General features: G+C 37.5%; 2 protein-coding genes across 2 annotated transcripts in view; one reads left to right on the forward strand and one right to left on the reverse strand.

Annotated features, from left to right (window-relative positions):
* Positions 1-13: 13 nt before the first annotated feature.
* On the reverse strand, positions 14-973 carry LOC114872220 (U1 small nuclear ribonucleoprotein C). Its single transcript, XM_029179208.2, has one exon. The coding sequence runs from the start codon at positions 819-821 to the stop codon at positions 309-311; it is 513 nt and encodes a 170-aa protein (XP_029035041.1). The 5' UTR covers positions 822-973; the 3' UTR covers positions 14-308.
* Positions 974-4,607: 3,634 nt separating this feature from the next.
* Positions 4,608-26,534, forward strand: part of LOC114872237 (acetylcholine receptor subunit alpha-like) — a 78,492-nt gene continuing 56,565 nt past the window's right edge. Inside the window, exons 1-2 of the mRNA XM_029179247.2 lie at positions 4,608-4,792; positions 7,890-8,178. Of these exons, the coding sequence (XP_029035080.1) occupies positions 7,972-8,178 (207 nt within the window). The 5' untranslated portion in view covers positions 4,608-4,792; positions 7,890-7,971. The remainder of the gene's footprint in view (positions 4,793-7,889; positions 8,179-26,534) is intronic.

Genomic DNA, 26,534 nt, shown 5'->3' on the forward strand with positions numbered 1-26,534 from the left:
TTTGAAAGCAAAATTATACATTTAGTTTTTATTTCTTACCCTATATATATTTATATTACAATACTAGATCATTTATCTAAATAAAATTAGCATCACACTTAGTCTTCTGTAAATTTGGGATTCTTATTTTTCTAACTTAAAACCAATATTCTAAGAATATTTTGAATCATGGGGGAAAATTTGTATTTATATTCATATATACATATCATTAGGCTTGTGCTTAAATATACAAAATTAATGAAATACTTATTATTGAAATATGTATTAATATAATTGAAATAATTAGAATAATACATATATTTCCAACATTATTTTTTCATCGGCGGAGGTCCTCCCATAGGTGGTGGTGGTCCATTCATCGGAGGTCTCATTGGTCCCATAGGTCCCATTGGACCCATCATTGGTCCCATTGGTCCCATAGGACCCATCATAGGTGGCCTCATGCCCATCATTGGTGGCATTGGTCCATGTGGTCCCATCATCATTGGACCTCCTGGGCCCATTGGACCACCAGGATGCATACCTGGTGGTGGCATCATACCTGGTGGACCTTGAGGTGGAACTCCAGGTCGAGGACCAAGATTTGGAGGTGGTGGAATTGCTGCTCCCTTGTTTGCCGCAAACGGATTAGACGCAATCTTCCCCGCTTTGAATGCTGCCGTTGTTGCATCAATTAGATGTTGTGCTTGCTCTTCCATCCATTTTTGATAAAAATATTTAACATTGTCCTTGTGTTTACGACCCTGGCAGTGCGTTTTTCGTACACTCGGTGAATCGTGCGTTAAATACGTATCACAGTAGTCACAGTAATATTTTGGCATCGTTACTAATAAAAATGTCTTAGAGTATGCCCCTTTTAGTACAATATATTGTACAATTTCTTGTAAATATACCGATTCGTTGCTATTCGACAGTAACTAACTACAGGTTATGTATGTATACACACATTTCGTTCCATTGAGCCATCAGTGGTCTAGATAGCTAAACTTTGTATAGAAATTAAACAGATAGCATCAAACTGCCATCTGGTGAATAGGCTAAGTCCAGAATGCTCCTTTTCACCAGCGTGATACTCTTCTATCGCCCGCTTTTCAGTTTATGGTCATATACACAGGGTGCAAAAATACAGGGTGTTCGACAACAGGTGGGCAAAATTTTAAGGGGTGATTCTAGGGATGAAAATAAGACGAAAATCAAGAATAACGAAATAGCGTTTGCGGCTTTGTTTGACAGTAATTAACGTTTAAAGATTCGAGTAAAAAGCGCCTGAAACCTGCAACCCGCCCAGCACCGACGACTGAACGTCAGGTCGGAAGGGGCAGGTACAGTTATACTTTTTACTCGAATTTCTAATTTTTTTACTAATAATTTTTTATCAAATAATAATTCCTAATAAATCTTTATGGGTTCCTGATATTTGATCCTATTTTAGTCTTTATTTAAAAGTCTTTATTGAAAGCTCTGAAATTATTAAAGAAATTATGACTGCGACAACATCTCAAAATTGAATCCCTTAGAGACATTCCGACGACAGTTTACTGGCACTGCTGTTGAATTCTTAAAATCAGCAGCAAGAGTTTTCCGAGATTCGAACTTACTGGGGCAATTTGTCGGTGGCCTCTGCTTGGCACCTTAAAAACTCGTACCGCAGTCCTCAAGGATTGCCGAATCACTGCAGCAAACGTCATCACTCTTGTCTCTCTGTATGTTACCTACGTTCTCCTCAAATGCCATATTTTTCTATGTCAATGTTAATCCTAATATTTTTCGAAATTCTTTAATTTATATCTTTTTAATAAACAATGACCGCCTTATCAGCAAATTAAAAAATCATCGGTGATATCCCTTTTTAAATAAATATCTATCGGAATTTTGTTACGATACATCGTGTTTCAATTTAACGTTATCTCACATATTTCGGTGTAAATAGTTAGTGAATTACGTCGATAGTCTGGTATCAGTGTAGCCGAAGAAAATGTAGCGTGATATGAAGTAAATTATCAGGGGATCGAGAGAACCTTTACAAGTTAGCGTACCACTCACAAGGGAATCTGCTGATAAATTGAACGAAACAGGCGATTGAAACGTTTCCCTGTAGCCTTTGGGAATCGGATACACGTAGGTACGAGAAAAAGTTGAGTAGTATTACACTTTCTCATGAATAACAAATCCGTGCGTCGGAACTCGGCTGATCCCACAACGGGAACATTAAGATTTCAATGTTGTCAACTTTCTTTCGAAATTCTCACCCCCTCATATTTTTCAATTTACAACCTTTCGCTTCTATGCAATCATTTTCAATAACTGAAATTTACATTTTTCAACATGTTGCGTTACGCCTGGAATCTTGAATTATTAATAATTCAAAATATTTTAAGAAAATTAGAAATTTTTCTAGATTCTAGATGACAGAAATAACATATATTCTGACTGATTGGTCAGAATAATAGAGTAAATTATAAACTGTAATTCTCCAAATTCTCAGAATGCATTTGGGAAATTCTATGCATAGAGGTCACGTTGCAGCAATGACAAAATTGTTGCGACGACTTTGGAGGTAATTTCATTAGCATAGCACGTTCTTGGTATCATTGCCGAGGAAGCTCGACTATGATAAAAGTGAAATAATGTTCAATAATTATAGTCTCGTTTGATCAGTAAAAAAATTATAATCACAATTGAAAAATTAATTTGATGGTCTAACGAAATCACTTTTTCAGATTTATACAAAGTTCTTCGACATTAGGATTCATATCTACAATATATGTAAAACGGATATTCAATGAGAAATGGTTATAGTTATTTCCGGTGACTAGGGAGTTGAAGTGCAGTTTCAAACAGACATAAGCGATAGGAATTAAGTTTCCCTATGGTTTGGACAGTTGCGAATCAATAGAATGATCTCACACGTTCATTTCCAAGTTGAATCGTAAAGCGTACTGTCGATATTGCTGATCCAAGAAGATTATTGGTAACTTGCCAACTCTTTCCTTCAGTATGGCGGTTCACATCAAACCCAGCACCTTTATCAGTCCTTCTTATTCACCCAACCGTTTCGCACACAATGTATAATACACACAATGGTATCAGAAAAAAAAAGTACCTTGTAAACGTCTGTTAACCTTTTCAATACAATGAAAATCATTGTATTATAGAACATTGAGAGAAAAATAAAATATATCTTGAAATCAACAATCGACAAATATGAATTTTATATGAAAAACGTTAACGAAATCATTATAAATTAATTATCACGAAACTTCCTGTGTCCAAAGTGCTTTTGCGCTGTCAAACGACGCGAGACACTTGGTGTTTCGAAATCGACCGTTTGATATGCAACAACATAATAGTTTAGAAATGAGGGTAAACTTGTTTCGTGTCAATTTCAAAATTATCATACAACGTGTTGGTAAATCGATGGACGGAGAGAAATAAGCGACGTAGCAGGGATAGTTCAGGAAGCGATGGAAAAGTGAGGAGAGAAAATAGCAAGGAAGGGTCGTTCCAATTCAGCGCAGCTCATTTATCATTGAACCTCGAATGCCAATCTCCTTCTCGCTGAATCGGGAAATAGAGAGAAAAAGAAAGGGGAGAAAAAGGGAGGAAAAAGAATGGAGTAAAGCGTAAAATGAAGAGTAGGGTAGAGAGACTTGGAAAAGTTCGACCGAATTATTTGTTAAGTATTAAAGTTCTTTTAATTCATCCGACGGCTATTGTGCTTCGAAACTGCAGGAATGGAGCGAGGCCTGGAAATCGACAACTTCGAATTCGTAAATCAATCCGAGGCCCTTAATTGGCTTCGAACAATTAGAGTTTATTTCGTTTCGGCCGTCATTTGTGCAACAGCTAATAATAGAATTAATTTCTTCGTAACCTACTTCCTCCGCTTTACTCTGAAATGCTGCACCGTTAATTACCCCCTCAAGACCAATCTAGAAACTGATTTTATATGATTTTATTTACAAAATAATTGTGATTATAATTACTTCATCATAGGGTGCACTGGACAAACAGTGGTGAATTAAGGGAAGGTCTATGGGTGGGAGGACTACAGTCCTGGGCTCCATTGTAACCAGGTATTGTTCTTCTATTGTAGTACATTATTGGTAATTTAACATTATTAGATAGCAAACATTTCAAATCTTATAATTGTCCATACTGTGTAAGCTGCGAAGAAATTTATACACCCTGCTCCGAGATTAATCCAACTACACATAAACCTTCTAATTTACATGACAAGAGAAGTGTACACCTTTTTTTTTTAGCGCCGTGAAGGGGTTAAATCCTCTGAGGTACGAGGCCTTTCGTGGGCGGAGCGTCGACACCTTTTTTCGAGTTCGCACCTTGCCGACTACTGTACCGATGCTTCACGGCGCGTCGCGTGCATACGTAAAGGGATCGCGTTTATGCGCGCGCATGATTGGTCCAGATTCGAAGCCCGTCTCTCTCGCTCTAGCCCCCCCTACCACTAATTCTTCGTGCTTTCCTGTCACGCTTGCACGATTCTTGCGGCGGTGTGCGTGCCCAGTGGCGCCGCCGTCTGGGCGAAATCCTTCAGCCCTCGAGTCGCTACCCCCCTCGGTTGTTCAGTCGCGGGTGCAGTGCGTGCGAGTGTGCAGTGTTTTCGGGAGCTCCTTCGAGACCGGCGTGGCCTGAAGCGCGCGGGGTTAGGTCAGTGTCAACTCGTCTGCCCGTCACGGACATTCGCGTTCCTTTCGACGTTTACCTCGTTCGAATATGTGATCCCCGTTGTACAGGATACCTGGCAATCGAGCAATTCAGAACGCTTCCGGTGAGTAACATTTTTGAATCCATTCCTATTTACCCGAGGACGTTGTTTAACACGTTCGTTGCCACCTTCAAAGCATCGTCGACATAGAATTCGATGACCTGTGCGTCACCCGTCGACTGTGCTTCGACGTTGCTCGTAGGAATTAGTATACAATGGCACACAGCGTGTCCTTTTCCGGGTAACAACGAACGTGTAAACTTGTTGACATAGGACAGGGAGGAAAGTTTACCTTGCGAATCGAATCGCGAAGCGCGCCATAACTCGGCACGCAGCGGTGGCGCTCGATACGGTTGAAAGAAAATTAAAAAGTGTCGGACCGGATGAAGACGGTATTGTTAATGGTATGTTACTTTGACCCTCGTCCGAGGGAGGGCGAGGCGTTACAGGCGGGAAAGAAGGTCGACATCTTTGAGATGCGCGGATTATTCGAAATAAAATATCATTGACCCAGTTAGCGGTGCAAAAGTAATTAGACATTCGCGGGGTTGGTGACTAGAAGGGAGCGTAGATGAGAGCTGTGTTGATCGATCCTTCGTCGTTGCCGAGCGCATGTACGCGATCCATCGTAAATTCGCGTTTCCACTTGTGTATCGGTGCGTGCGGTGACATCGGCTTGAAATACGGCACGCGGGCCGCCCATCGGCGAGTTAGCGTGCCTGCAAGAGCAGGAAATTCAGTCTCGCTAGGGTAATTCAAATCCCTACCCGGGGAAGAGATGCAAACGAATAGTTGCACTATTCGTTAACCGAACCAAACTACTTTTATGTCAGAATTCGGATAAAGGGTATCCTGCCACTTTGAAAGATAGCCTTTATCCGATCCGAGCAGAGCCGGCTTCAAACAGAGACAATTGCATTTACGGTATTACACTCTCCAGTTGTAAGAGTATCGACCATTTGATTAACCGTTGTACACGGGGAATCCTGGGTCATCGTGACCCCAGTGTGTTTTGTAGAGGGTCGGATACCCGATATTCGAATTTGATCCGATAAAATTAGTATGTAATCCGTTTGTTTGTTAATGTTTATCGGTAATTATAAATGGAAATTTGGCGATTAGTCTCGTTAGCGAACATTTACCACTCGATCACGATAATAAAGTCTTCTGTTCCCGCGGCTGCTAAACCCGTGGCGCAATTTGCGAGTCGAAAACGTACGAGTTGCCAGCTTGATATCCAAGTGGAAAATCCATTGAGATAATCCTAATCCCAGCACCGATGAGTGCTTCACCTGGACTGTGTTCAGGCTACCTGCATAACGATCGCTGAAAATCGGATTAAACGCTGTCAGATATAGGCTTGAATTTACATGCAGCGGTTATCTCGTTGAATTGCAGCCGACTTTCCTCTAATGGCCTTTCGCGAGATACGCGAATCAATCAGTCGCTCGTCGACTCGCATTCCACCACTTCGTTGTCCATTAATGGCAACCCTTGCATCTCTTGTTTGCTACTTTGCCGGATAAATTAACCATGCCAAGCGTTCCATCGGAATTCTTCGCCTAATTCGAATTTTTCGAGATCAATCGGTCGGTGTCGATTGTGGCTTCCTTTGACAAGGAGTAATTCATTTTCAGTTTAGTAACATTTGCTAATTTTTTAAATAGAAAAATCGTTAGAAATAAAGGTGGAAGGCAGAAATTGATCTGAAAAAAATATTTTGTGTCCGATAAGTTTGTTAGCAGAATTTTAAATCAAGGAAATTTTAGTACACGCGGCAAATGGAAGTCTTGAAACTTAAAGTAATCCAGGCGACTGTATTAATAGCTTTTTAATGCCATGGAAAATATGATTATGAACAACTCTCTTAATATACATTAACGTCGGGCCGATGTGCGATAAATGAAGTTATTTAAATTAAATTTTAAAGCACGCTAGGCATCCAATTTTCCGCCTTTCAACGATACCTAGACGGAGACGCGTTTTGTCTTTTCTCCCGAGCTCCGTCGTTGTCTGCTGCTTAATCCATATAAGTCATCCACTCAGGACGTTATTAAAGTTCATTATTCGACACCATATTTCATCGTGTTCCGGGATTATTAATTGATAACAATGAAGTATGAAGGCAATATAACGATATAGAAAATTTTCTAATTTAAATTAACAATAATCCTTAATTTTTTATAATCACAAAAATCATAATAAACGAAGAGGAGACCCAAAATTTAATATTACGTAATATTTTTTCCTCGATATTCTCACCTTCTGTTGAATTTGTTTCGCAAACGAAAAATAAATTATTTATTTTACGCTCTCTACCTGTATGTATGTCAAACCGTCGCAAAATGTTCGTGGAATGTCTTGCTTCGAGATCTGAGAATGTCGTACAATCGATGCGGTTCCAGTACTATTTGAAAGATGAAATTCGTGCATTTCGAGGATACTTCGTTGCATTCCGCGGAGAGACTGATCGTAGGTCAATCATAGCATAGCAAATCTGGAATTGTGACAATTCACATAATTGGTGGAACATTGTGTCCTTAACCCAATTCATATTTCTGATTAGCAGGTTGTAGTTAACAAGATGCAACATATAGCGTCCAAATTTATTTTTATTTTTAAATTTAGATTAATGACAATTTGTATTTCAAGATTTTTCTAAATGATCGTTGCAAATTGATATTTATATTAAAATAAGAAAGAAACATTTTTTAGAATATTTAAAACAAAACAATGAACCTTAATAGTAGATATTTTGTTTATAACAAAAACCTTCTAAATTAAGTCACCATTAAGATAAAAAATATTAAAAATAAATCATATGCCCTTTAGTAAGGAGTATAAATTGATGTAGTGGTTACCGTTGATATAGATTACTGGTGCAAGTAGTACAAGTCAATGCATCGCAAGACAAATGTAGTATTCGCTTAGTGATCCTCAATTAAAAAAAATGAATAGAAAGAGGAGAACAAATTCCTTCTAACGTACTAATAAACTTTTTGCTATAGGCCAGTGATTCTCAACCTTTTGAAATATAAAAATTATATTTTTAATTATATGTTTTTCTTTTATAATTAGGATACGTCAAACCCTAGCTCACCAACTAAGGGTAAACTCCGGTATTTAAATTAACAAATGTTCCATTTTGTGTGCTTGACAGATTCGTGGTTCACGGTTAGTGCGGTCGAGCGAGGGTTCGTGGGTGTCGGTTGTGTTGTTCATAGTGGAGGAATCAGAGGATCATGATGCCCCCGATCATAGGGGAAACGCTACGAGTATGGTTTCTCTCGGCGTTGGTGGTTCACGGAGCTGTCGCCGGGAATCCGGACGCGAAACGCCTTTACGACGACCTCCTCTCAAACTACAACAAACTGGTACGACCCGTTGTGAACACCTCGGACGTGCTACGCGTCTGCATTAAGCTGAAGCTATCGCAGCTCATCGACGTGGTGAGTAATAAAGATTTATACCTATAAGCTGACAAGTCCTCCGATGTCTAAGTACGTCCATTATGTACGAGGAAGAAGAATCGATACGCGATGTCGTATTGATTATCGAATATTCCTAGTAATCTAAACAATAAATAACACGAAAATTTCATTGGATTGTTATAAAAATTCTGTGGAAATTGAAATTCGTGTTGTTCGCTGTTCGCGCATTCATAAACTGATTAACAATAAAGCGGAGTCAGGATATTGGGGGGAAACGCGGAAAGTTTCGTATTCCCCCCGTGGAGAAATTGGTAAGTCGCGGTGAAGTTTCGTGGCTTTGTATTTCAAGTTTTCCGCAAGTTTCCACGGCTTGTATTAACAGGCTAAGACAATACATGATTCATATGAACACACTGGTAATATTAAGACTGAGTATTTTTGGAAAATGGAATAAAAATGATTTGATTTTAATACTTGACGTCGTTCACTGTGTCGTTCATTGAAAAGATGAATGGACTTTACTCTTTAAGTCAAAGGGGCTACAAAGTTTCGTTGTTAAGAACACTGCAGAGGCAGCAGCCCTGTCAGGTTCAGAGATACTTCAGAGAGCACGCGAATCTACATATCTATGTAGGTATTTATGACGACGACATAGGTACTGCCAGGCTAGCTCTATTCTAAGGATGATCTATCATAAACAGTGCACTTTACGTGCGACCCTTGCGATATACATAGTCAAAAGCATCAGACCTATTCTATTCTATCTGTTGAATTTGATTCATACCTTTTATTTCAAATGAAAATGATGAATGAACTTTAATTCGATGGATAAAATGAATTTCTATTGGATTTTTAAAGTTATATCTTAGTAATTTGATTTAATAATTGCAAGGGATTAAAAATATCTGTTAATAGGTTGCAATATTGAAATACGATGCGATAATGGAGTTAAAATCCTGTGATGTAATAAATAATTGTATTATCAGGCCATTATCATCGGTGATTAATTTTTTAAAATAACTAACAATACAGTATCGCCATAACAGGGTTAATGAAATCTTCTTTATTGAATAATATTTTCCAGGAATTATGTATAAGCTTTATAGAAAGTATAAAAAGAAATTTTAATTTGGACTTTTTTCTGGGGTGGGCCAACACCCTTGGAAATTTTAAAACTTTAAAATTGTGGAAACCTGGAACTTTGAAATTTTAGAATTTTGAAAATGTGGAAGTTTAGATATTTTTAGATATTTGGAAATGTAGAGTTTCGAAATTTTAGAATTTTGGGATTTTTGAACATGATAGCACTATGTCTTTGACTAATAGCACATGATCTAGACACTCATATCGAGGAAGATGAAGTTCACGATAAGTTCCAATTAAGTTCCATTAGAGTTCATTAAGGTGATATTACGAAATTCCTGTGACAAAGTGATCCAATGATCTTGGATCAAAGTTGGGTGGGGGGAGAGGATAGTTTGGGAATTTATGGCTGAAATTTGAGCTTTCTCTAGGCAAACTTCATTCACGAGAAATGTGATGATAATGATAGAGGCTTAATTAGAGATAGATGTTATTTTGATAAGCTTAGTAATTAAAGCTTATCACACTTACGAACTCTATCATAAAATTAATCGTTAATCATAAAACAAAATCAATAATAAAAGGGTAACAGGTCGCATAAATATTTTTACAGCAATGAATGATATAAATGAAAATTTTTTAAAAAAGCGAATAGCAACGGCAATTTTGTCGAAAAGGAAATTTATTTTCAGAAATGAAAATTAATTCAACGTGCAGCGTGTATGCACGTTTTATCGACTAGTCTCCGATTGGATGAAAAATTTCCACACGGTTGGTTCGATTCACCAACGTTATGTAAGTTTCTATTTATGTGGTTATAGCAGAAAGGTATTGGTAAAGGTCCACGCGTTCACGACAAATGCAATCAACCATTGCATTTCGAACGGAAATAAATTCATCCCATTAAACTGTTATTCTAGTTAGTTGATTCATGCATAAATTCATATTTCATTGATATATAGATTCAATTTACATTTTCGAACACTTGTAATCATTTGGAATATGAGAAACTCAAGGAACCAATAACATTGATTGATTCGTTTAAATACATTAATAAAGTAGAGGTACCATTTATGTAAATTCAAAAAGAATTAATATCATTATATCCTTTAGGTTCATTTAGGAAAATTTTATTATTAATAGCTCCTATATTAAATTTAGGACAATTTCTCTAGGGCAGATACCTGGTACCAATTGGATTTCAAAACCTTGAAATCCAATTTACATATTCTTTAAATTAATTCCAACATTAATATTTCCAAAACTATGATTTTCTGAATTATATAATTATGCATTTTGCAACAACAAAACAGCCATCGCGAAAGACAAAAATTTACGTTATTTTCAACTGGAACACCCTTCCTGAAAGGATGTCGACGCGTAGCGTGTATGCACACTGAAAGCACGCGTACGGGAGAAAAATTGCCGGATAGGAAGGATATGTGGTGAAGGGGGATGGAAAGAGGGTGAAGAAGCACACGGGGAAATCGGGGCAAGGTGAACGAGCAAAAACAGAGAGAAAGAGGGAGAAACGGCGGTGGATTGTCCAGCGAAATATAAACAAAGAACGCTTTCCGTACGTGTCAGCTGAATGAACAATGGTTATGGCAAAAGTTCTCCAACGAGTGTCACGAATGCGCGTGTGCACCCGCGCGGATTCTAGACGATTTGTCAGGAAAACTTTGGCAAGCTTCTAAACTTGTATTCTCATAGGGAAACTGCGAAAAGCACGTCCCTATCGACAGGAAACGTTTTGGATCGACGTGTTTCGGTAAAGAGTGATTGGTAATCCTTTCGCGATTCTATCTGTTTGTGCAAACAAGAATTTTCTTCAGAAATTTTTCTTCAATTAAAAAATTAGATTTTTTTAGTATTTAAATCAGACTTTTCTTTTCACTTTAGAAAGAATATCACTCTTTGCCTTACGTGTAAAAAGAAAAGTATACGACACTGTATACATTCTCGTTCCGCGAGTATTATATATATTTATATTTGCCTACCTTCCATAAACCACGTTACCTTCGCTTGAATGAAAAGCAAATACGTTCACCGTCGTCGACTCGCTAGTAGAAACGTTAACATCCCCTAAATTATTGGATATAAGTTTTCCTACGGCAATTCAAACAGTTTCCAATCGTGTATTCAATTTTTCAGATTGCACAAAATATTAAAACGTTTCTTTGAATTTGGTGATAGGTGAAATTTAAATAGATCAATTATCTGATGGCAAGGGTTAAATTTCGGAACTTGAATTTTGAAACCTCGAAGTCTAATTAATTAATTAGTAGAGTATTTATTTATTACGTTATCAGAGGTAAAATGAGATTGTTGAGACGAATGGTGAATTTCTAACTTTAACCGGTTTGATTTAATGGTGTTAAGTCGGCAACCGAGTATCTCGACATCGGAGCGGCGGCAACTTTCAATTAACTTAAACGCAAATCATTAAAAGGTAAATCTATTGGGATCTGTGAGTACTTCGTCCCCCTACGGATACATCATTAACCGCATGGTAAATGAACTAGATACGCCAGCACCTGTTCCGTAACTATCTACGATACTCCCAATGGATCGTAGGCTTCGTCCAGCGAATCAAATTAAATCATGCTGGGGCTCGATTAAATACTGGTGGGAACACCACTTACGACCCTTGCGAAATATCCGAAAACGACTGAACTCCGTTTTATCACCCTATTTTGCGATCACCATTGTTTCCTGTGAAACGTTAAAGGAATAATTACTCTATATTGAACACACAAATTCGTCCCTTTCTGTTATCGAAATTTATCTGAATTTTTAATTTGCTCTTTTATGGAAGTGGAACTACTTGACTAAAAAAAATTTTAATTTGTTTTTTAAATTTGTAGTCTTTTTATAATCGTGACTTTCATAAGCTTTGCATCGGGAAAATTGACTAATTGAATGTTTCTCGTTAGCTTCGCAAATGGGAAAGAAACTCGGCATAAAGAATCCGTGACATAACGAGAAATGCCGTTCATGCAAATTAATTAAGCATTATAAAACGGGACCACGATTAATGTAGAGTTTCCCTGGTGCCGTAGCAATTGAAACGAATGCAGAGAAAGATATAAAAGAAAGAAAGGAGGGAAAAAAGCGTTCGATTGTGCCGCCTACGTGCACAAGGGGATAACCAGGAAACGAAAGAGGAAAAATAATCTGGGAGAACAATGACTGCTTGTACGTGGAACAAACGAGCAGCCGGCATGCAAACAGAAAAGTCGTCTGACAAATACAGTCGAGCGACCACTTAACCTCCTCCTCGTCGTCTGCTTCGCTTTTACATTCTGCCGAGCCATTAAAATATCATTAAATATTAATAAAGTACACATGATTTGAAACTAGCTACCCGGCTTCGCAATTTTAACAGCGATTTTCTTTCGAAATGAGCTGCCATTTAAACAGCACAGGATGTTCTCTCAAGTGCAGGGGGGATAGATAAATTTTACTAATTATAATTAGTTACTTTTTACGTTTTGTCTAGGGACATCGTGGTGTCTATACCCTAGTTCTGGTTGCTATGCAACAGAAGGTAGCTTATATTATTAATAATAAGTATAAGACGTTTTCTTGCGTGACAATCGGTAATTATGTCTCGTTCCATTAAAATTTCGAGAACACAGGGAATACTTTAGTGTCGATGAAGCCCGTCGGCTACTTCCGCTTTAACGATCCGCTCGAACTCGCGCTAATTAGTCGAGATTCGCATCGCATGCTCTGGCATTCGAGGACCCTTAAAGGAGCGATCGCTTGTCAACAACTGTTCTCGAAACTATGGAACGCTTGTAATCAAACCTTTTACTGAATTACCCTGTCGACCATCCTGTCTGACTAGATCAATTTTTACATTAATGACTTTGTAGTTTCATAGTAATTGGCAAGCACCTGCAGTGATTGTTAAGTTCAATAAATGATTCTCTTTAGTTCATTGTAATTTATATTAATGAATTATACTTGTAATTAAAGGAAACATACTGATTATAAGGAGGAATAATAATTTTTACTGTTCCCATTACTGTGTTCGTCTCCTGCATTAATTTGTAAGAGAATTTGTATTCCATGTTGTTACATTATCATAAGGATGCACTTGATCCTTTATGAACGTGTAATTTATTTAACTTCCTAGGAGTTCTTAAAATGCAAATTGAGCAAGGACATGGAATCAGGAAGATGCATCTTTCTCGGCGTATCACAGAGGTTAAAGATAAATCGAGTCATAAAATTAGACGTGTAATATGCAGATTACTTTGCAGCGCGGCTGCAATATCCTGTTTCTTTCGTCAATCAAAAAATGAAAGGAAGTTTTGCTGCATCAAAAGTTGTTACCTTCGTAACTAGTTTATATTGAAAAGAAAGTTTCTTTAAGAGGCGCATATTAATTCTCTGAAGCACAGAATTTTATACTGAAAAAGGTTCATATTTCACGGAAATTTTATTTTTACGAAAATTGTTAAAATATTTATTAATTCCATGGATAGGTATGAGCACCGGTTCGTTTAATTTTCTTTGAAAGATAAAAGCAGGCGTCGCGTTTTATCAGGGTGAATAAAAAAGGAAGGAAGATCGACGGCAATCATAGTGCTACGCGTCGAACGATTGTAGCGAATAAGACCTACTTGGATTACTTTCGGTCCTCTTCGACCCTCTCGGATTTTTCGTGATCGTTGATACGAGTACCCAGGGACCTTAGATTGGATTGTACCCTGATATACTTGCTCTTAGATAAAAATGTCTTGGAAGGTATCCTAGGAACATGGTGCGACTGTTTGATGTCGAATACGTGTACCACTAGTCGAGAACTGCTGCTCTAATCGATCAATTTTTATTTTCTCCTTTTTTTATAAATGTTGGCTTTCGATTTTGAAGTACCTTGCACGTTCACGAAGCGAGAGGTGCAAGAGTTGTTACGCGAGTACCACTTTTAAGGAGATACGGAGGAGTAGAAAAGGGGATGGTTGTTGGAGATAGCGTAGGAAATCTTGAGAATCGATAGAAATTTCCAAGGCGAGAGAGTCACGGGAGCCGCGATATCCATTTCTCTGAACAAACGACCCAGTATCGTAATCTTTTTCAAGTGTTACTCTGTCGTTATTTTTCGATATCCGACTGCCCCGGAAGTTTGACCTGAATGGCAGACGAGGAGGCAAATAGAAATAGATGCTACCGCGGAACTTTCTAATGTATAAATACTTTTCTTGTACTTTGGACATGGAACTGTTCCAGCTGAATTTATCGCCAACATTTTTAACGTTTCCTCTTTCCCTTCTTTCCTCCAAGTTCCATTAAGAATATTATATTAACCCTTCGTTCCTCGAGTTCCATTTAATTTTAAAGAGAAACAGAGTTTAGAACGATACAAATTGCTTTTCATGTAAAGTCATCCCCTTTTTTCGATTGTACCTACACCAAAAAATTTGAAATATTGACTTTTGTAAAAATCGTATCATGAACGATGCAAAGAAAATATTTAAATAAGTGCAAATTGCTCTTTAGAGAAGATCCCTTTGATTTCTTAGCGGCAAAGAGGCGTGGTGATAACTGACAAACAGCTTTTTAAATGCACGTCTTTGCGTTTTCGGTAGCCGCGAGGCAGCTAGTAAAAAATAGACAAAAAGGGTGGCGAGAGAAATGAAACGCTGGGCGCTTAAAGCCGTGAAATCCCTTCGTTTTTCTTTCTCTCTTATTATATACTTCTCTCTTTCCACCATATTCTTCTGGTATTTTGTTAAAATAAATTTCACTGCTGTTTCTGTGTTCATTCTCCGTAAGTATACGCAGTATAAATCTTTGATACTTAACACTCCTTAATTAATGTTCTTAAAAAGCACCCCTTTAGTTGCAAGCTCCTAGATTATTAAAATAACGATTATTCCCTGATTTACTACGATTCAGATTTAGATAGCAGGTTGCAGTTTCAGAAGCGGTTTAAGGGATAGTCGTGAGCATTAGAAGTTCGAAGGTTATCCGACAATTAAAAACTTGCTCAGGGTCGGTATCGGGGTGGTTGTTGGAGGAAATGAAGGCCCGGAACAAAGCGTGCTGATTACTGGCGTGGTTGAAAGACAATGCAATGTAATGGGAATGGTTCGAACAATACTGGCAAGGCTGAGCAACTATCGCGAGCCGAATGCCTATCAACGTGTACTTCGATGAAGTGAGCATACTGGCAAGAGAAACGTACCGTGTACAGATAAACACGAGTTGCCGTGAATACCTTTCAGGAATATGCCGATTCTTCTGCGCGATCGTCAATGATCGATCTCTGATATCTAGTTTTCCTCCTATGCAACGAACTTTTCATTTGTCGCTCTCAGATAGACCGTTATCGCGCTCATTTTCCTTTCAAACGTTTCAGAATTGAAAATCGGAAATACACGACTAGTCGTGATCTTGGGTAAAGTTTGTTCATTTTAATTGTTTGCAGCTTCTGTTCCATAAATATACAGTAGACTCGCGTTATATTGCCACGCGAGTGATATAATTTTTACACGAATTTCTGTTTCCTCTTTCCCTCTAAATGAAAGCTAGAGAGTTTGAAAAATTGTCCAATTCTACAGCCCTGTCTGCGGCAATATAACCGTACATCGACTTTCCCCGTTTCTTCTATTCATGCTATTTTTATTCCCCCCAATTTTCTTTCTTTTCTGGAATCCATCAAACAACGTGGCTTATCATTAAGATTCGCGAATAGGCAGCAATCAACCACAGACATGATTCTGTCACGAAGATATTAATGATGGTTGTGGGTACGCTTTTTCCTAAAGTCCATTTGTAACACTGATTTAATCCAAAGCCTCGTCAATCTTGGGATTATGCATCTTTTTCTTCTCCCATGCCTGCGTTTTTCTCTTCTAGAAGATTGTGGAATAAAGGGGTCGTGATTAATAGACTGCAGATGTTCGTGCAAATTACATTCATACTAAATAAGAGTCTTTCTTGTTTCGTGTATTTACGTTTAAGGACATACAGTAAATTTAGCTAAGTTTACAGATGAATAATAATTTTTCTTGCTCTCTTTGTAAAATGTTTTCTACGTATTTACGTTCATCCCCGTTGAATTATTTATTTTTCTGACTGCAATCAGAAGTACACTTGTTTTAGTCGCACGGACTACCCCGTGTAAAGAATATGTAAATATCGAAGATTAACAATGGCCAAACACTTTCGCACGATATTGCACGTACCTGTATTATTTATCCATTTACATATTTTAAGCGAATGAATTGCAGACGCTTTATGCATACGTTGCCAAGCGTAAAATATTTGCAGGTTAGTGATTAATATTCACCGGTTGCAATGGTAATTCCTTACGCGAACGCAGCTCATCCCCATCTGCTGCTGCGCCAAGGCGAAATCACGTATTTACTATCGGGCATTTTTATCGCCGATGTCACGCCGCACCGAATCGCGTTATTGTCGTCCTAGTTGGAAATTATCCAGGCTACGAGCCAGACTGGAGTCTGTGAACAACGCGAATATCAATATTTGCCAGCACACGTTGTTGGTTCCACCGCCTTTGGTCACACATTGTTAAGCTAATTTCTCTCGGCTTTACAGTGCCTACCCTTTGAAACGGTGTTCTTCAATGAAACTTTCAAAATCAAACACTTAAGGTCAACAGGAGTGAGGGTCCTGGTGTAAATTAATCTTGGGATTCATACAGGGAAGTCATGTTGATACGCGAAGCTTCAAATCTAGAAATTTCGTGACAGTGATAGTGGCACAATTAAAAATATTTCACTTTCAATCTAACATTATTTTATTTGAATTTAGTAGTATTTAATATTTTTAACATTTTTTCTCTAAATCTTTCCTAATCTTGATAGATGGTCATCTAGGGATTTTCTTAGTGCGCAAAGTCTCTGCGCAGGCTCCTCGCGCTAGGGAACCCTAGCGTTCGACTTCCCAAGCGCTCATTGCTTTCTCTTTTCATAAATTTGATTCAACAATAGAGAGGATTTATTATTTTCAAAGACTAACTATGTTTCTAATATAACACTTTCATGATCCTCAATGGAATCTTCCCCTTAATAAATGGGAAATCATCGTCAAATGTAAATTACCGTTTCTGGTGGTCTTCATGGTGTTATTTGCGAAGGTTTTTGTCGCCCTGGCGCCAGAATCCGCATCCTTGTTGGAAACCTTCCCACATCGTGACCACTGATTCGTTTACCATGTCACCTTGTCGCAGAAAACCGAGGTCATGTAAGCTGGTATAACAGGGGTAATTAATGTGCCAACAGTGGTAACAGAAGCATAAAAGCATGGGACAGATGTTCAGCAGTGATCATTAATCCAAAAATCAAATTTTATATACCATACAATAACAGATTATAGCTATAATTAAATACAATGCAATGTAATTTGCATATGTTTAAGTAGTTAATATTAATTTATTAGGAAAATTTCTAGTAGAAAAATAATTTTACTATTGAATTCCAAAATTTTCTTGGGTAATTAATCATTCAAGCTGGACAAACATACTTTTACTATTTTGTATTATTTAATTCGGTAATAACAAAGCTTGTGGAGGTGTCGTTGTCAGTCCTCGTTGCACCGTACTTAAATTCCTCTTCATTCCTCCTCTCTTCATTCGCCACCAGCCCCCCTCCTCTTGCCAGCCCTCTTTAACATATACAGTGAAATTTAATTACTCCGACCGGCACTCGCCGAAACTCCACTTGAGCGTGTAATAATTTCGTCGGAAGCCGAGAGAAATGCCGGGAACGAGGAGGATTCGGGAAAACGACGCCTCTCAACCTCCTTGCCGAACGGAAACTACCGAGTTCTGCAAGTATTCTAATCCCTTTCTCGCCTCTTCCCACTTTTTAATCCTTCCTCTACGTGTACGAAACTATTAATCGAACGTTTGCTTTTTAAGTTCCTTAACGTTCCAACTAAGGATTCATCCCTTTTTTTAATATTTATTTCCTTGATATCGTGTCCTGGAAAATTAATAACAATCTGGGTCATTAATGGCATAGGTTAAAGACTTTCCTTCCAATTTGTATTCAATTAAAAAACATTCTCAAAGGTTCGGTAGCCCCGGGGCTCCAGAGGTCTAAATCCATTCCTGTTATAAAGGGTTAAGAAAATAAAAAGACGATTCAATTTATAAGAAGCGGTGTGAAATCGTTGACTAATAGTGTCCATAAAACATGAGAAAATTAAAAAGTTGATCATTTATTAAGTAAAAAGGTGTGTAGCGGAGTCGACGATCTTCAACAGGGATTTGTGAGAGAAACGAAGAAACACGTTTCTGTGTATGGCATGAAAAATGAACTGGCAGAAAGTGATACATGGAAGATATCCTGGTTACCGGTATCATATTGTGGTCACGTAGGTGTGCAAGAAAAGTAGAAGAACAGTCTCCTTTCCTGTCATAGTTCATGCCTTCGAAAATGGAGCCTGATGTCTAACCGAAGCAATAATTTTTCTTAACGCTTGCTTTAACCCTGTTCACGGTACGGGTTCTTGCTTCCACCTCCTATTTCGCTACAAAATCCTTAGCACTTTAGCTGCGGTGCTTTTAGTTGGATCGATAGGGCCGTCCATTCATCCATGTTCCGTCGTTCCGCAAGGATGGGCTTTGAAAAGAACCGACTGTTTATGTTCCATTGACCTTTCCTTACGTTTCCATGAAACGTATACGATACCCTTTTTTTTTTTTTTTCAAACAAACCTCGAACAATAAGTTTCACACCTTGTGAGGTTGAATGGCATACAGGGTCATTGGTGATTGGCAGTGTAAATAGAGGGGGCATACAGATACGCAATTTAGGTCTTCGTATTCACTGCAATAAACGATTTATATGTGCAAATTTGGAGAATATTGATTTTCGTTCATTGTTTTAGTTAATTAACTGTCGGCTCGTCTTATGAATTGAATATGAAAGCAGGATGTGTGTATTCAGTCTCTGTGGAGCGTACTAGTGTTCTCTAGAGAAAATGGTAATTTTGGAGACCTCGCCATTGGTCTAGATCTGGGAAAATTTTTAATAAACTTTACAGTAGAAAATTTCTATCAAGAAAATATTCTAAATTTCTGCTAGGAAAATGCTTTAGATTTTTTTTGAGAAAAATTGAAAAACTTCCAATAGATAAATAGGAAAATTTGCAATAGAAATTCTCTAGAGATTAGTGTACATAGTTCTCTTCTTTCTGTTTATGCATTATTGCCTGTAGTTTCTGACACAGATAGGTATGTACCAATTTCGATCTTTCGACACAACACGTGTGGCATCTGTTTGGTTCACATAATGTGCGGATAGCGCAATATGGCATGTGGGGTCGAGGTTTACCTGTCATCGTGTATACTCGCTTAATTAGCTGATTCTCGTTCCAGGGATGACTAAATTGCTTCGTCTGCACCTGTGAATTAGAGATTTGTTTTGCAACTATAATTACATATAACACCCTTATTCTTTGCATCATTCTCCATATCATTTTATTTCTCCATTACCCTCCAACTGAAATGTGTAAAGTTGAACAAATTTTCCACCCTTACACACAGTGCATTTGAAAAAATAGTGGTTATAATATTTTATTATGCCTCGTGATAGTTTATAACTCTGTTGCGGAAAATGGTAAAATTATTACAACTGTTTAAAAAATATGGGTGGCTCAAGTTTCATGCTCCCCAAGCTGTGATAAGAAACATTGAAGAAGCCATAGAAGGCGTTAATGCAGAAGTTTTAAAGTTGTGCATAAAATACGAGTATAATAAAAGTTTATGCATCGATACGACGTGGAAATAAATTTGATATTTTGGCATCGAACGAGCGCGGTTTCAACAATTTTAGTATATCATGTTTACGTTCCATTTATTTAAACTTTATATTCATGTTTCGTCAGATTCCAAAAGTGAAAATGCAAAATCCGGCTCTGTACGGCGCTGCATAATTGTACAAAGAATATTTTTTAAACAGCATTACTTGATCATCCTCTTTTTCTAAATATTCTAAAACGAATATTCAAACTTCCTATACGGTCACACGAATTGAACCGGTTCAAAGGTGTTTTTGACGACAAAGGGTTGAGGCGGATCAAAGGGGACGTGTGAGGACAGACGGATTGAAAGAAGCCGGCGGAGAAAAAGAAAATTTGAGTATGAGCCTCTCTCGCGAGGATCGCACGGTCGTCCTGTCCCAGCCATCCCGGCTGAGAAAGTGTGTCATCATTGTTCGTTGCTACCCTTTAAAAAGGTACGAACAAAGGGAAGGGCAAAAGTGCAGCGCGCTTTCGCACAAACGAGCAGACAGTCGAGATCGAGGAATAAAGCGACACCCATCCCTATTCACGATGCACGAGTACTACATAAAAGGGATCTAACGTTCGTTAGAAACTGCTTCTTGTAAAGAATAACCACTGATAACTTTATTGTAACTTCTCTTCAACGTTTCGGCGGTGGGAATTAATGGCGATTGTGATTAACGAGATACCTGTCAAACACACTTATCTTCATTTTTTTCTTGCGTACATTAACTTTCAGGAGTAGATCGCAGTTAACTTTTTCGTTCTTTAATCTAAAAAGATAGTTGTAATCAGAGTTAGACATAGCTTACTGGTCAATTTAATATAGTATTTTATTTTAATCCATTGAAAAAAATATATGTTAAAGTACTCCATTCTATATTGAAGTGTTTAGCAATGAATAAGATGACTTTTAAACAAGAACCTTCTTCACTACAGACTTTAGAAAAAAAAATATTGGAAAGATGAAGCTGTCTAATGAATGAAACACTCGATTCAACTTGACCCAAATAACTCCCCCTTTCAAAGGCGGTCATCAAGATTAACCAGCACCTCGAACGATTAAGAAAATTTACCACTTGGGTTGATAGAAAATTTCAATTTCATTTCTTATGGAATGGAGCAGATTGAAATAAAATTGAATAGTAGAAATTTCGTTAACCCTTTTACTATGAGTCCTCCAACCGAGAATAGGAATTACAATTGAATGATTGAAATTTTGCAAATTATTCATTTTCAAATATTAATTTAATTGATGGCGGACCATGGAGAGAGCCCTAATCGGACATTGAACTGTAATGAAAATTGTTTTTACGTTTGAAGATGAAATTTCTAATGGAGTTTCTCAATCGTTTAACTTTTGACGAGAAAAAGTGGACGTAGAAGGAAACAAAGCCGATTTAAAAGATGTTTTCGACGCAATTAAATTCTTTATCCGATGGGTATTGCACCGGTCTCTTTAATATTTCATGAAAGAGCTTGCTAGAGCCACAGTGACAGCCCCTCTTCGTGTAAAACTCGACTAGGAAAGTTTCGAGAGCATCGGCGACGCGAGACACGACGCGACGGTATTAAAAACTCCCCCAGAGAGTCTGTTAACAATTTTCATTCTGCGCCTGGTGCATCTGTGTCCTACTTTCTCTGACGTGCACTTTAGTTCGGGTATTTGAATTTATATTAAAAATCGTAGGTGCGTATGTATGGGGGCTACGCCGGGATGCAGAGCTTTGTTCTACAATCAAACTCGAGATATTCCGAGTTCTTCTTGTAATTGGACCAGTTTTTGCTTACTAATTGGAATATTTCGTTAACAGACTCGTTTCCACTGTTTTTCTTTCCTCAAACTGTACTTAATTTTTTTATGCTCTGTTAATCTTCGTTCAGATGGTACTGGGTCACTTTTACAATTTTAATATTTTGCAATTGACTCTTGTTACATCCTTTTCAAAATTTGCTTCTTTTATAGTCGGCTGCAGCCCCGTCTGCGGCGATATAACAAAATTCTACCGAATGAAAATTAAACTATTTAGGTATTTTGAGTATTTTCAAAAAGAAACGTAACTGTTTGACCGAAGTACCTATAGGAGGTTAAAATTTCATGGGCCAAGTTGAAAATATTGGACGTTCATCGATTGAAAGCGACGATGTGGAAACATCTGACGTTATATCGAACCGATAGCGGAGTTGTTCAATAACCGTACGAGGATTTATGCATACGTGTATGAAGGATATTGCGTCTGTATACGTATAGAGGAAACTAGAAGCATCCTTGGCATTCCTAAATTGGAGGCTAGCCTAGCGGAGATTACGTTAGAGACTAGAGAACTGTTTGCCCTGGCTTACCAGAAACTGAATAATTACTTAACGATCCGTGCGCCTACATTAATTTCAATAATTATTCAACCTACTGGCACAGAAATTATTTTTATTTTTTTTAATTTTCTCCCAGAGCTATTAGATTTGAAATTTCAAGTGATTATGGAAAATTTTAAGAATCGAGGTTGAAAACCCCACAGAAAATAAGAATGCAAAGTGGGAAGAAAATACAGGGAGGATAACTACGTATCTTATTGTTAGAAATATCTTTCCTACTGAAAGCTTCGTTGCTCTTAACCTCTTGTTACGGTCCGCCGACATCCAATTTACACAAAAATTGCCTGGACATTTTTTCGCTTCGCGCAAGTCGTTGAATATTCCGTAGCGTAATGCGCGATGCAAATGACAAAGAATTTATAAGTCTTTCTTCATTTCCTAAATAAAAGGAATCTACCTTTTGTTCTCAATGTAGATATTCTACGGTATGTTTTCATTTCTTTCACTTGTTCATGGAAAGAAGTACAAGTTCTCTGACCTCCTTAATTGTTATCAATTATAAATAAAAAGAAACTAATTACGTTGAATTTAAATATATTATATTTCTTGAAAAATTTTCAGGCATAATTATAAGGAATGATTTTTTAATCTCTGTTCATAATACATTTAGTACCTACATTGCAAATACATCCCAGTTAATGTCGTGTTACGGCTAACAGAAGCATTAAACGGATCAGGGGGTAGAAAATACCGTATTCTAGGTAGAGATTCCGTGGCTAGAAGGTAGTAAAGGGGTTCTAGATCATTTCTATTGTGAAAGCTACAAGGGGCGCCCGATATTTACGTAATTATTGGGCTATGCGTTCTCTTTACTAACCGCTCTCCAACATTATGGTTCTCATGGTTCATGCATCATCGTTAGACCACCCTGCGCCCTTGTGCAGACGATAGCCATCGTCTGCTTTAACCACCTCCATGAAAGTGGTTAAGCCTTTAACAGTCTGCACATTCGTTACTCTTTAGACACATAGAGGGGTAAAATGGGCCGTCTAATATAATTTTTCATTTAACAAAAAATTAGAAGGCAAAGAATGCTTTAACACTTTGATTGCTATGCTGAGGTTGTTGAACATTTCATAAATTATAAAAATTATAAAAATTCCAAAAATTTAAATTATCCTTTTTCATAGTGTAATATTAATCAAATATTTCCAACGTTAGACAGCCAAATATTTTATGGCTTTCTGGAGATAGTTGGAGAAAGATTGGAGCGATAAGTTTCTATCAAAAAGTGGGCATAAATTGAAATTGCCTCGTAAAGAGCAGCAGCGTTGTTCAAATGCATCCAGTTTCGTGGTACGTGGTGGCGCATAAATGAAAATCATTCCAAGCAAGAATTACCAGGCCGTGTAGACGAGGAGTGTTAAAAGGGTTGAATTCACGAGTGATCCACGAAGGTGGAGAATTTGGCGATGTTATCTCACTTGATGAATACGTAATGCAGCTTTATACGGTTCCTGGTTCCTCTGTAATCGCGATGCAACCATAAAACAGCCGATACCTCGTGGAAAATAAAATTTCATTTTACCAGCACTCTATTTTCAAAGAAATCAATATTTTACGTTCTTTGGGTATCTATTGGATTATTTAGTTTTATTGCAAATAAAAGTTTTATAACAATTTTTGATAAAAGTCCCGGATTACCAAGTCCTACTGGAACATTGGAAATTGCCTGGCGAGAAATAACAAAAATTTCACACCTCAGAAAATAGCAGCCGCATAAATCTACCTTCTATTGCTATCCTCTTTTACATTGTCCAGAACAATTTACCGCTATTATCCTTCATATTTCTGATCATCCGAATAGCCATTGCGGTTTTGTAGTCTGATTTCAGTTGAAAGTAGGTAGACAAACGAGTGTATGGTAAAAAGCCTGGTAAGTAGTAATGGAAAGCCATTGGCCAGCCAATTGGCTCATGTGCAGGATTATGCATTATAGGACAGTTAATACACGCGTTTATGGAGCAAAAGCCGACTGGGATTAGTTCTACCTGTTAATAACTGCATCGATGCGCAGCTGCAACACTACCGATGCAATTATTATATTTCATATTATTCTTATTTTCTAAATTTATTTCTATACATTTAACTTCTAGTCTTGTTTGTAATTAGAATAAGATAGAACCTTTAATTCGAAGATGACGGTTAATTATCTCGTACCACTTGCGGAAATCATGGCAGAAAATTTGTTTGTGTTCTACGCGAATACCTTAGCAAGTAACGTCGTAGACGATCCACAAATTCAGCGAGATGAGGTGGTCTAATTAATCGCAAGCACACACGGCAATGAGAGCCGGGTAGTCTAGCAGCTGCCTATAATTATCGCGATAAACCACTTGTGAGTGCATTGGCATCGTCGCTGGCTGCCACCAATTCGAAATGCTTCGGATTGGTTATCAGGGCTCGTGGAACGAGTGTCGATAAAGGGGTGAGTTGGTAAAAAACGGGGCTTTCGGTTTGGTGGGGATAAACAGATAGCGTTTGATCAATGAACCGCGGCGAAGGGAAAGGTAAAACACGCTGTTATATGGATTATTGTAATCAATATACAATTGCATGTTGTAATTATTGTGGTCAATCGGGACTGGTAATTTACTGGGAACTTCAGTTATTATTATCAATTATGATAATTACATTTGGGGGATAAAAAAACAAATTGGTGCAAATATTTCTCTTGTAAATGTAATAGTCACTTTTAACCCCGGTCTCGCTTAACTTATATAATCTATAGAAAATAACAAACTGATGAGCAATGGTTTTACATAGTTTGCAATACTATTACCATTTAGTTAACAGTAACAAGGAAAGTTATCCAAGTGACAAGCCGATTTTGGATCATTCGTTGAGTGGATTTTCATGTAAGCTCTCTGATCCTCTTTGAAACAATCGAAAATCCTTTCGTCGATTCTACAGACATATTATCACTCCCTTTGCAACTTTTCTACTCAGACATTTTCCTTACTATAAGAAATAGAACTGATTAAAATTTCTTTATTGTTAAACGTAAAATTTTTTAAAATTTTCCTGCAAATTCTTCAAATTAAAATATGTAATTTTGCGAGCAGTCTGAAGCGAGAAATTCTAGCGGGGAAACAAAAGCAGCTTTCGCGTTCTTTCTTTGAACTTCGATGAAAATTCATTTAACTTGCGGACCTCCTGCGTTACCGCAAACCTCGCGTAATTTCGCGCTGCGAGCTTTTCATGCCGTCTATAATTCTTCTTTTTCACATTCTCGCCACCCCTTTCGTTTCTTTAATTAATCGACGCGTACAGGGGTGGAACAACGATTTACGAGTAAATCGGGAAAGTTTCCTTTCCCCTGAATCGTTAACACGGTTCTTTTATTTGCCTCAGAAAAAAGTTCTTCTCCAGCTAGAATTTCGTATCGATCAATGCAAAACGACAACAATGTAGTTATTTTTGAATACAGAGATAAACTTTTAAATTTTTTTTCAACTGTGTACACAGCTTTCCAATAGAATCAGTTTGATAACAAAGCAATTTATTTTTTGCTTTTACTAAAAAGTCAAGTTGCAAGGTTTCCAATTGTATTAAAAATTGCAAAACCTATTTCATGCTTAGTCGATAAACAGCATCTCTGCATTTGACACGTTGTAATTCAAACATAATTAATATAGGGAAGACTGGGTTGAAACCAGGACGTTAATGGTAAAACGTCATAATTTTAGAGAGAAGTCAAATTTAATAACGTTGCCAGAATATTATTCAATGAAAATCAAATAATCTTATTAGGATCTCCCAGAGACGATTTCCTTAGACGTAATAAGAGACACTTGAATGACACGCAATTGAAATCATAGCGAATGGTACCAATTTTGCGGTAATATGGAGGTAAGAACTTGAATTAATGTTAAATAATATGCTCAATTTGACTGTAATATATTGTGGAAAATTATTAGCAATGTCATATCAAAATTCTTTGTTACTGAAATACGATTATTTTAATTTAAAACATTTGGAATTTTAGAATCTTAAAATTTTGCTACCTTTTCCCTTAAAGAAACCTACCATACTCGGTACTGTACAAATTCTCCTCAGGCATGTTCTCCACAGTTAGCAAAGGAAATACAAGTTACTTAGCCAAACATGGTTATAACCGTGGCAACGAAAAACCGTGCAGATAATGG

The sequence above is a fragment of the Osmia bicornis genome, chromosome 16, assembly GCF_907164935.1.
Source record: "Osmia bicornis bicornis chromosome 16, iOsmBic2.1, whole genome shotgun sequence".
Taxonomy (NCBI): domain Eukaryota; kingdom Metazoa; phylum Arthropoda; class Insecta; order Hymenoptera; family Megachilidae; genus Osmia; species Osmia bicornis.